The sequence below is a fragment of the Erpetoichthys calabaricus genome, chromosome 13 (assembly GCF_900747795.2).
Source record: "Erpetoichthys calabaricus chromosome 13, fErpCal1.3, whole genome shotgun sequence".
Taxonomy (NCBI): Eukaryota; Metazoa; Chordata; class Cladistia; order Polypteriformes; family Polypteridae; genus Erpetoichthys; species Erpetoichthys calabaricus.
Genome location: NC_041406.2, coordinates 66,885,120 through 66,897,389, shown reverse-complemented (window position 1 = coordinate 66,897,389; position 12,270 = coordinate 66,885,120). Strand labels below are relative to the sequence as shown.

Below are 12,270 nucleotides of genomic sequence, written 5' to 3'. Positions count from 1 at the left end.
AATGTGTCTCATTTGAGACTCCATGAGCAACTGCTTGTTCAGCACAAAGTCAAACCAGTGGTACCCAAGGATTCTCTAAAAAGACCAGAGTACCAAAGGAGTCCAGTCTTCGTCTCAGGTCACTGGATAGCGTCCATGTCTCGCAACCATACAGCAGCACCTTAAAGCACCACTCATTGATTTTTATACATTTAAGAACGTTCATGAAACCGGAAGAGAAGGCTAAGACCCTGATACCTGCAAATCCTGGAAAGGCCTCTGATACAGATACAGTTAGGGTTTCCATATTGAATAGCCTACTGGTTGAACTCTTTTATTTGCATTTTCCTTTCAACTCATTTTTTCTTTTTCCCTTAATCTGTTGAAGATCTGATTTTCACCATTGCTTAAGAAACTGTATCTTTTTTACCATCCACACTGCCTACAAGAATGCCTTTCCACCTCTCGTCATTTTAAGTCATGCATATTCCGGTTATGAGAGTACAGAGCGTTCCTGCAGAATGCCACAACCAATATTTTTATTTTAATTTATTCATTTAATTTCCTGCATAAACAAGTGAACCCTGGATAGACAGAAGAATAAATTGTTCAAGGTTTTGACTCGAATAGTTAAGATAAATCTTTGTTCATTCAGATGACTTCACACCTGTCACCCATGATATTAATCTTCATAGTAACCACATCCCTTACCCAAATTTTTGTTTACTACATTCCCCTCCTCATATGGTAGATAAACCTGTTTATTTATGTTTCATAATGTACAGTCTTACAGAAAATTATCACCATCAAATATATAGAGTTGAGAGCTCTTGGAGATGACACAACATGTTGCAGAGCAGTTCAATAAGGTTATACAGCAGAAAGAATACACCAGAAATCCAAATAAAAGATGAGTCCACTTCATCTCAAAAAAACTGAACTAACGTTAACATAGAAATCTGATAGGTACAGTAAAGTGGTGCTTAACATCTGAAAATGAGCATAAGTGATCATTATTGCATTTTTTTATCTGTGATTTTAGGTCTTTTTCAGATTATTGCTAGTGTGTCATACGGGTTTTCATTCCAAGCAGTTCTTGCAATTAATTGCAGCAGGTTTCAACGCACTATAAAAGTCACTGTTTTTACCTTTGCTGTGTTAAATCAGAAATACCCCATAAGGATTGTCTGCCTTTTATAAACATGCAACTATTACACGTGTGTTGCTTCCAAATAGTCACATATGTGGATTTGATTCTGAAGTTGAACGTTCAGTCTGTTTCCCCTTTTCTGCTTTGTTTACTTTATCAATTGTTGCAAATATATAATTCACAGAAATAAATGAATTAAAAAATAAAATCACAGGTGTTGTAAGCTATCACATACAGCGCCCATCTTTCTAAGCTTCTTACAAAAACTCCTCACACTTTTCCAGATTCCTTGTGACTAAGTAATAAGAGCATTCGAAGTCAGCAAACCGGTACAAGCTTTAATGAAAAGTAGGAATGCCTTCCTCATTAGGAAACTAGAGGCAGCGGGAATCTGTAGCCAGCAGTGTTCACCCGGGACTGAGCTATCATCTCTGTTATTATAGTACAACAAAACAATTGTCTGATTATCAGTTTTGAAGGTCAAATTTAAAAAGAGGCAAAGAAATTCTTCATGAGAATGTAACAGTGAGTGTGTAGAAATGCATGTACATATTTTATTAATACAAAAATATGTAAACAGTACATTTTCCACAGCTAAAATGCATAAAAGCCTAATCCCATTTATTCATTAAGGTGAGTGGAGGTGATATATAGGTTCATGTTTTGCCTCGGCATGCTTCAGTTCCAGTTAGGTGTGCCCTTGTTGTCAACTTTGCTTTTTCCCCGTTATACTCGTGTAGTTTTTTCAAAGTACTGTACTCCTAATTTGTCAGACACCTGATACAGTAGATATGCAGCAGGCTGACAGGCTGGCGTGACTGTCTTTGTGCAGCTCATGTTGAGATGGTGTCCATGCAAGTTGAGCAAGTGCCTTATGCTCTTTACTGCCAACTTTTGCTGCAGAGTCTACCAAATACTGTAAGTTTGAAATGGATGAGCAGGTCTTTATTAACAATGTGTTACTCCATGTATTTGCTGTCACTGAAATAGAGATTGGTTTATGGAAAAATCCGGAAAAGAAATTGAATTAATATTAACATATAACCCTGGTATAGTGAAATTATATGCTTGCATGTCACAAATGATCCAATATATTAACGTTTGTAGTATTTAATTCATAAACAAAATAGTTTGTGAGGAGACTGTAATATTGCAAACACCATTCAGTTATTTTAAACGCTAAGTTGTAACCTAACATCACCTTCTTAAATGTGCTTATTGCATTCATAATCATGTGAGGTCAGAGCCTAACTTGCCAACATTAAATTAAAAGCAAAAACATAATGGAGGATTTGGGGGATTATTACAGTAAAACAGTTGACTGCCATTTCACAAGTTAACGGTTAAAGCAATGAATGGCTGTCTTACTCAAGTCAAGGCAGTCTCTCATTTTCTAATTTTAACATTCTTATATTTGAGTTCGTGGTTGCAAAGGACGTGGCAGCACTGGACAAACCTTGGACAAGGCGCCATCACAGGGCAGGGCCCATTCATACGCAAACCCACACTCATATTCATACAGAGCCAAAGTGGAATTGCACATCTCTGGAAAACTCAAATTCTACAAAGAAGGGCAGGGAATGGGATTTAAACTCAGAATGCTGGATCCGTGAAGCAACCAAGCCCGTCTCTGCTCCCCCATTCAGCCCTAGTGTTAGCTTTATACATGTGAATTTCTGCTTAACATGTGTAGTTATATTTGTGCAGTATTTTACATTTCCTGAAACTTTTCTTTACACTGCATACACATCGACTGGGGGATTTGAATTCAATCAAATTCAGCTTTACATGCTTTTTTTATTGGTCTTAATAAACATCCATGTTTTAAAGTCTGATTGCTTGTGAATAAATCTTTATGGCTTTGACTCTCACTGCAAGATAATGTAAATCAGCCATAATCAGTATTCTTATTAACTGGTCTACTGCTGCAGCCGAGTCCAGGCTGCCACTGTGTTCCTGCCTCCACCTGTTTAAAACATGCAGGACTTTCTCCTGAAGTGCCACCGATCTGGGAGACAAAGAAACAATAGACATTTGAATAATTTTTATAGAATAATTTATCATCTAAAAATGAGTCTAAAGACCTAATGCATGCATTGTGCAGCTGCTACTACCTATTGTTAATATCAAAAACATGATGTACTCAGTCTATAATAAAATATATTGTAACAGCATCTCAACAGTATTTTGGTTTTAATTTGGTAGCAAAATAATAAAGAACTAAAAGTAGTTAAAGAAACTGTAAATGCTGATTTTTATGCCACAGAGGCTCATCCTGATACTGTTTCATATTTTAATTTCATTCATGCCCTTTGCAAGTTTCAACTGAGCAGTCTCTGTATGTGGCGTGGCAATCAGACAGAAGAGGGGAGCAAAACAATTAGTTACCACCACCCTCCATTTGTGAGTGGCCTGATCTTTGAAACAGAAAAGTCAACTTACAAGCCAATTTGTGTGAGTAATTTGGAAAACTGGTTTTTCTTTTTTTATAATCCATCTGAAATATTTTTTGGATTTAATGTTTAAACAAAACATCACAAAAGAGGAGCAGAATACTTCTGTTCTGAAAGATTTATTATTATGTTATTATTATTATTATGAGTGAGGACTTATTACAGTCTGTTTTGTTAATTTGTTTTCTGAGCTCCAAATAAAAGTAGAAATTTTAGTTGCTGATATATTTTTATTTTTGAGCTCTTGACTCTGCCTAGTTATGTAAAGAAGTCTGATAAACTAAGTGTCTCCCACAACTGCATTTGTGAAATGTATTAGTCTTTTACTGTATATTCTAGTATCAGTAAATAACAAAACCATAATGGTATTATCAAAGAAAAGGTCTTCAAAAATACAAACCTTGCATTCAGTAAATATTTGATGTCCTTATTGGGTATGCTTAGTTTCTTGCAAAAGAAATCAAAGTCTGCAGGTGAAATGTTGTTTGAAACATAAATCAAGATTTTCAGCAGCAGCTTTTCTGTGCAACAGGGGATAGAAATGTGGTATGATAAACGTAAAATACACACAAGCTTAAATTATTTTTATAAACCTACTTTTACTGAAAGGCTATTTTTGCATAATTTATTATTTATGGAATGAATCAGTTTCTCTAACATATAAGATTTGCTAATATAAACAAGATAAATACTAGTTTTTATTTTATTAGGAATCACAGCAACAATGTAACATTTAACCAAATACAAATGGTTTACAGTATAGTACTATATTTTATAAACTGTATATACTGATTAAAAACAAATGCAAAATTGAGAAATCTGTACTAATAATATGCACCTTTCAAAAAAAAGAAGTTGTCCGGTTGTTTTATCTCTCAGTCCTTGTGCAGTAAGGCATCACAATTTGAAAACACATGAAAGCTCCTTAGCTGCACTGTGTCTCCAAGGTCCATGTGGTCAAATGACAGATCAAGTCACTTTTTTAAAAAAAGTGTCCTTTTCTTTTAAGATTACTTTTTCTTTTAAAAATGTAAGTTTGTAATGCTACTAAATATAAAGTCTCATTTGAAACAAAAATTTGTATACATATTAAGATGCAGTATGGCATTTTCCAAGACAGTGGATCTTCTATACGTCAAGAAAATTACAAAATTATTTTGACTTTTGTTTTTGCTCTGTTTACAAGCCTACTATATTATCACAATACAATGTAGTCCTGAGAAAAGGTTGTGCCTGTAAGTGAAAATGATTACATTTTTTCATTGCTTATTTTTCAGGAAAGGGTTTTGGAAAATCTTTAATCATTGCTAACGTGTAAGAAGCTCAGTTTTGTTTCTGGTGCACTTATGAAATCAAGATTATGTTGTTTATATAATGTGGTTATACATTATTGATAAAATGCACATACCATCCAGTAAGTCTGCACTTTTCAGGTACTGTCCAATGGAATACAGCTGCATTCCTTCACACACAGCTTTAGGTGGCCGTCCAAGAGGATTTCCATCAAATTCAACTTTCTGTAATGTACACATTTTTTCAAGATCGCTAGGTAAGGATTTTAGTTGATTTCCTGAAAGAATATTTTTGATGATATCTTTTTTGTATTTTGCTAGCTCAAGTACTTGAAATCAATAAAATATGCATTTGTACTAACTACAACAATTATGTTCTTTATGATTCCAGATTTAAAGTAATAATTTAGTGCAGTCAATCAAACACAGAACAAAACCATAATTTATATAGGATGTGACATTCTTCCTTCTTATCAACTGCTTATTAAAATGTATACCTTTCGGCTTATAATTTTAAGCTTTCTGCTTTATCAGTATACAGGTAGGAAATTTCAGTAACATTTAAAAAATGTTCTGGGCCAATTTCCCATACAATCTCTGCCACTTTATATTAGAAAATCAGATTTCTTAAGATCCTCCTAACTCTTCTAGATCAAGAAGTCTTGAGTCTTAGTTCATGAAATCTTGATCAAGTTTTCAACATACATCTCCATAAGTATGCATGTAATTAGTGCAGAATGTTTACCAAGTTGTAGCACAGGTTGATTTATTCATCTGTAGTATAATATATATTGTATAAGGGTACTCTTAAAAGGTTGAAAAGATTTTTTTTAATCTACATATTTTAAAAATGTGGTTTATATTTTAATGATACTAGCTGTGCCACCCATCTAAGACATGCTCAGCGTTAACATTTGTGGTGCACCATCTATTAGAATGTATTTTGCAATGCATGCAGTAATAAAATTCCAACAGATGTCACATCTCCAACATTTCTAGTAATTAAATGTATTGCTACAAATGTTTGTGATGCATCATCTGTTGGAATGACAAATGCAATGCATATGTCTCTGTTACATGTCATTTGGTTTAGGATTAGTAAAATCATTGTTGATTTTTGTGATGTGCCACCTGTTGAAATAACAAATGCAATGCATTTTATTGATAAAAATGTTTGTGATGTGCCATCTGTTGGAATGACAGAGACATAGCAACCAGATGAACACACAGACATTTGTCCTTTTATTAAGGTGGATTACTCATCTTCTTCATGTATTGCTGCTATTCATATATACTTGCAACTTTGTAGTCCTAATGGCATCCTTAAATAAAAGAAAAACTCATTAATGGAATATCAAATGTATATATTATCTTGGGGTGTCCAGTATATAATTACACAATATGAATTTGTTCCCAATTTTACATTTTTTCCTCTTCAACCTTAAAATCTATAGAAAAGTACAGGTATTATGGCAATTACACAATACTGTGTATTACATGTTGCTCAGTTTCCTATAATAATAGGAAACAAAAATAAAAACTAAATAAGAACCTCTCATCAGTTGTTTTAACTATAATACCTATGCCTTTGTGGTAGACATAAAAAATTTAAATTATGAATGGCAAATTTTTGTTTCTAGCTTTTGAGTTTTTTTTGTTTTTTTTTACTGCAAATTACCTTTGGCACTGATGCTCTGCAGACATTCCATTGAAGAAATGGATCTTGGAAGCTGAGTGAGATTGTTATTATCTAACATTAATTTAGAAAGATTCTTCAGGTCTCCAATACTGTCAGGTATCATCTGTAAGGCATTGTCTGAGACATCAAGTTCTTTAAGACTGCAGAGTTTTGACAGTTCTTCAGGCAGCTGAGTGAGCTACAATCAAAGACAAAACGGGAGTATATTCTAGCTGCTGTAGTTTAAATTGAATTTAAATCAAATTAGGCAACTTCACATATGTATGAGGTTTAATAATTTCCTTAGCTCTCATTTCTCTTGGGCAGCAATGTTAACAAAAGGTACTTTAAACAAACCAAATTTAAGCGTAAATTTCAAAATCTGGTTGAAAAATTTTAAGTTGCATTATTTCTAGAGGCCAATGTTGTGTGAAATAACAACTTGAAAAAACACACGGTGCTGAATGAAAAATACAAAACAATGCAACACATTCCAGATGTTAGATGCTTTAAGGTAACGCTTTTCATTGCCTGACCAATAGTGAAGTCAGATTTGCCACAGTGTTTATGCATCAGCGTCTGATAGGACATGGCTTTGTAGAGCAGGGACAACACACATTTATTTGCTTTAATACAGTTTTATAAATTCATATGACAATAGTTTTTATTCATTTCACATTGCAGGATGTGCCACGTGGCACTGTTAAAATAGAAAATATGTATATGATTTCAGAGGTAATAGCACCTATTAATATGCAGTGTAACAAATATCTAAAATACAAAATATTAGACATGACCATTTTGGAAGCTATGAATACAAAAACTATTGGTCCCTTAACTACTTGGCTTCAAATCAGAACACAAAAATGCCACAGACACCTTTTTCAAGATATCCTGCTTACATTTATCTTGCATGTTTTCATTTTGTTTTGCACTTTGTTAAAGTAAGTGGCATTAACGCCTATAACAATCATAGAGAGGCAGTACATTATTTTATGTATGAACAGCTTTATAAGACACTACTACATCTCTAGTGCATAAACCTGTCAAGTTGATGTAATAACGACTGGCCATTTTGTCAAGCAGATTGATGATATGCTGCATTGCTGAATTATGAAGGAAACCTGAATCTCCAGGCGGTGAGTTCACTTGTTACGTAAACACCACTCCCTGATCTTCTCAACAGTTTGCTAAGCCCTGTGCTGCTCAGTTGGTTGATCCAGATCTATGTTAGAAAGAAGGTGCGAGCCACACTTTGGTAAAAAAAAAAAGGAGTAATTAGTGGACACTTAGAGTAACAGTTTCATTGTGACTTGTTGGCACATGTCTCAACATAATGTGATATATCATCGAGGGAGTTTAGGAGTTGTCTAACTGATCAGATCAAGCTCAGAGACCTGCTAATTTGTTTTCATTGTCTGTTCTATGATAAGAAAACAATTTTTTAAAAATCCCATTTTTAAAGGCACACTTTAAAGGCAAGTGCCAGATTTTCATTTGTGTACACTCAGTTCATCAGGAAATGTCTGGTAGCCAGTTATCTCAGTACTGAAGGAGAAGATGGAACACATAAAATGAGATTATATAAACAGCCCTTAACCTAAACATTGCTCCAAAAATTGTATTGCTGTACAATGGCTGACCCTGCGCTCTGACCTCCAAAGGTCATGCGAACAGACAATTTCCCTTCAGGAATTAATAAAGTATATCAAATCAAAAAAAAAAACAAACACTCTGTGTGTGTGTGTGTGTGTGTGTGTGTGTGTGTGTGTGTGTATAGAAAAGTCCAGAAGTAACAGGTGACATCCTTATTTTTTTATCTTTTCGTTTCAAAGTCAAATCACAGTACTAGCATTTGAGGCTTCACTGCTTCATAATGTGTGTAGGTCAGTTTATTATAGTTATACAAACAAATGAAAAAATATTAGTGACATTTTAATTAATTTATTATGCATAGGTACAATCTGTTTACTTAAAATCAAAATCTTACCTTCAAGCCACTTGTCTGGCAAATGATTAGTCTTTCTAAAGAGGCAAGTTCACATAATTCTAATGGAAATTCTTTAAAATGGTTGTTTGAAAGTTTCAGTTCTTTAAGATTTCCAAGCTTTTGCATGCCAGCTGGAATATGTGACACCTGATTGTCAGTTAAGTCGAGTACCAACAAGCTGTTCAGGTGGCATAGTGCAGTGGGGAAAATGGGCAACTTGTTTTTTTGGAGCAGAAGTACCTCGATATTTTTTAAATCCATAATCTCTGTTGGAATTCTTTCTATCAGATTGTTACTTAAATCTAAGTACTGCAGGTTTTGTAGCTTGCAAATCTGAAGAGGAAAAATGGTCATCTTATTACTGCTAAGCTCAAGATGCTGCAGGTTTGTAAGGTACGCAATATCCTCCATTGCTTCACATACTGAATTACAGCTAAGGTTCAAATGTCTGAGGGTGACCAAAGAGCAAATGCCAAGCGGAATCCGGAGAAGACGATTGCTACTCAAGTCTACTGCAGTTAGAAGGGTACATTTGCTTATTTCAATTGGAACATCCTTCAGCACGTTGCCTGAACATTTAAGCACTGCAAGCTTTTGTAAATGACACATTCCTTCTGGCAGGTTTTCAAGAAGGTTTTCATCAACCAGTAGCTCTGTAATATTTGTCAAAGCCCCGATGCCCAGGGGAAGGCAGCTTATTTGGTTTTCTCTGAGGGACAGACGCCGCAAGTTTCTGCAGTCACTTATCCCCTCAGTCACCACACTAATTCGATTTTTACTAACGTTCAGAACTCGGAGCTCCTGCAGTTTCTTAATTTCACCTGACAGAGCAGTTAGGTGGTTTCCATGCAAGCTGAGTTCTTCTAAATTGGACAAATCAAAAAGCTGCCTGGGCAGAAATGTAAGCTTGTTCTCATTGAGGGATAGCTCTCTTAAATTCACCATCTCCGAAACCTCCTTGGGCAAACTCACCAGACGATTTCCTGAAAGGCTCAGCTTGATGAGATTGGCGAGGCAGCAAATTTCACGAGGGAAGTATGAAAAGTGATTGGAGTCAAGATTTAGAATATGAAGGTTTTTGAGGTTTGCCATTGACTTTGGCAAGAAGGTGAGCTTGTTTGCACTGATGCCTAGTACCTCCAGTGCTGCCAAGTCCCCAAATGCTGTAGGTAGTTGCACAAGCTGGTTCTGATTCAGATACATTTGTTTGAGATTCTTAAGGTAACAGATTTCATTCGGAAGATGAGAGATCCCATTATTGTTCAGGTTCAGAGATCTGAGGTTTTGTAGTGACTGAATGGAAAATGGAACTGAGGTAAGTTTGTTATTTTCCACTGACAATGTCTCCAGGTGCAGCCAATTCTTGAGATCTTTAGGCAAACGTTCAATTTTATTATGTGCCAAAGAAAGGAATCTGACATTCTCATCAAACATTAGTTCTTCAGGAATTTCTTTGAGAGACTTTCCATCCAAATTGACAGTGGCATTGGTGATCTGGCAGAGTTCTTCATTCATCATGGATGACTATAATTGAAAAATTCCAACTTCAAATTCTTGTTAGTAAATCTGGAAAAACAGGAAATATGTCAATAGCACAGTCGCTTCAAATGTTTTTTTTCAGGTTTATTCTCCAAAGATTTATCAAAGTATTTTAGCCTTAACTTGAAAGTGGCATTCTACTCTGATATTTTGTAAGTAGCCAATGATAGATAGATAGATAGATAGATAGATAGATAGATAGATAGATAGATAGATAGATAGATAGATAGATAGATAGATACTTTATTAATCCCAATGGGAAATTCACATTCTTCAGCAGCAGCATACTGATACAATAAATAATATTAAAGAATGATAATAATGCAGGTGAAAAACAGACAATAACTATGTATAATGTTAAATGTTAACGTTTACTCCCCCGGATGGAATTAAACAGTCGCATAGTTTGGGGGAGGAACGATCACCTCAGTCTGTCAGTGGAGCAGGACAGTGACAGCAGTCTGTCGCTGAAGCTGCTCTTCTGTCTGGAGATGATACTATTAAGTGGATGCAGTGGATTCTCCATAATTGATAGGAGCCTGCTGAGCGCCCTTCGCTCTGCCACAGATGTTAAACTGTCCAGCTCCATGCCAACAATAGAGCTTGCCTTCCACACCAGTTTGTCCAGACGTGAGGCGTCTTTCCTCTTGATGCTGCCTCCCCAGCACACCACCGCGTAGAAGAGGGCGCTCGCCACAACTGTTTGATAGAACATCTGCAGCATCTTATTGCAGATGTTGAAGGATGCCAGCCTTCTAAGGTAGTATAACCGGCTCTGTCCTTTCTTGCACAGCGCATTAGTATTGGCAGTCCAGTCTAATTTATCATCCAGCTGCACTCCCAGATATTTATAGGTCTGCACCATCTGCACACAGTCACCTCTGATGATCACTGGGTCTATGAGGGGTCTGGGCCTCCTAAAATCCACCACCAGCTCTTTGGTTTTGCTGGTGTTCAGGTGTAGGTGGTTTGAGTCGCACCATTTAACAAAGTCATTGATTAGGTCCCTATACTCCTCCTCCAGCCCATTCCTGATGCAGCCCACGATAGCAGTGTCATCAGCGTTAGCCCCCAATGTACAAAAATATAAGAAGTACATGACATGTTTCTACCATTAGTGTTTGTTTCAGAAGTCAATGCAGATGGCAAAACATAAAATCAAGTAAATGGGGAATTTTTAAATTTCTAATACTACAGAACAATACATCTATAAAGATTAATTCTAGCTTAGTCAACAATACCAGCACCACTCCCCATCATATGTCGTGCTCAAGACATGGCCTGCAAAGTTTTGTCATGGCAGGACATCTCTTGAAAATAATCAAAGGTCTAACTGGCCTTTGACACTGATGACAGAAAAAATGGAGGAGCAAAAATTTTTGACAGCATGTTCGATTTCACTGCAGTCATTAGTTAAGGGTCACCTGAGCAGGTGAACACAGCAGGGTCTCTGAGATGTTGGATGACTTGAATGTTGACTTTGAAAATAAAGCATTGCTGTATCCAGTGTTGCAAAAAGAACTAATTGAATTAGACCGAATTTTATGATTTGGATAAACACTATGACCCAGAGTTCAAACAAGATTTTGAATAATGAAGGTATTGTGATTCTCTAATGCCAAAAGACCACTGAAGGGGCCTCATGTATAAACGGTGTGTACGCACAAAAATTTTGCGTAAGAATGTTTCCACGTTCAAATCGCGATGTATAAAATCTAAACTTGGCGTAAAGCCACACACATTTCCACGGTAGCTCATACCCTGTCATACGCAAGTTCTCCGCTCGGTTTTGCAGACTGGCGGCACCCAGCATCAAAGCAGTGCTTTTGTTCCTGTGTAGTTATCCTTTCTTTTTTAGATCCACATCCCTGACTCGGCTTTATAAATACACTGAATATAACTGCATATTGCTTATTAGTTTAATGCATCTGATTGTAATTAACCTGTATCAGTATAATGGTCCACAGAATGGTCAAACCATTCCAAGTACCATAACTGCTTTAGCGTTGTTACTCTCACTGCACCTTCTTCTTCTTCTTTCAGCTGCTCCCGTTAGGTGTTGCCACAGCGGATCATCTTTTTCCATACTATTCTCACTGCACCACTCGGAGTACAGTAATCCCTCCTCCATCGCGGGGGTTGCGTTCCAGAGCCACCCGCGAAATAAGAAAATCCGCAAAGTAGAAACC

General features: G+C 36.1%; 1 protein-coding gene and 1 long non-coding RNA gene across 3 annotated transcripts in view; one reads left to right on the top strand and one right to left on the bottom strand.

The window, feature by feature from the left end:
- Nucleotides 1–12,270, top strand: part of LOC127530117 (uncharacterized) — a 57,898-nt gene that overhangs the window by 1,126 nt on the left and 44,502 nt on the right. The window lies entirely within an intron of this gene.
- LOC114642275 (leucine-rich repeat and death domain-containing protein 1) lies at nt 1,954–10,102 on the bottom strand. 2 transcript variants are annotated; one of them, XM_028791233.2, is made up of 5 exons: nt 8,543–10,102; nt 6,553–6,751; nt 4,991–5,152; nt 3,983–4,103; nt 1,954–3,137 (listed from the first exon to the last, which is right to left on the bottom strand). In XM_028791233.2, the coding sequence occupies exons 1-5, from the start codon at nt 10,058–10,060 to the stop codon at nt 2,954–2,956; spliced, it is 2,184 nt and encodes a 727-aa protein (XP_028647066.2). In that variant the 5' UTR covers nt 10,061–10,102; the 3' UTR covers nt 1,954–2,953. The 2 variants fall into 2 exon arrangements, with proteins under 2 accessions (XP_028647066.2, XP_051792124.1); XM_051936164.1 differs by lacking the exons at nt 1,954–3,137; nt 3,983–4,103 and adding an exon at nt 4,621–4,815.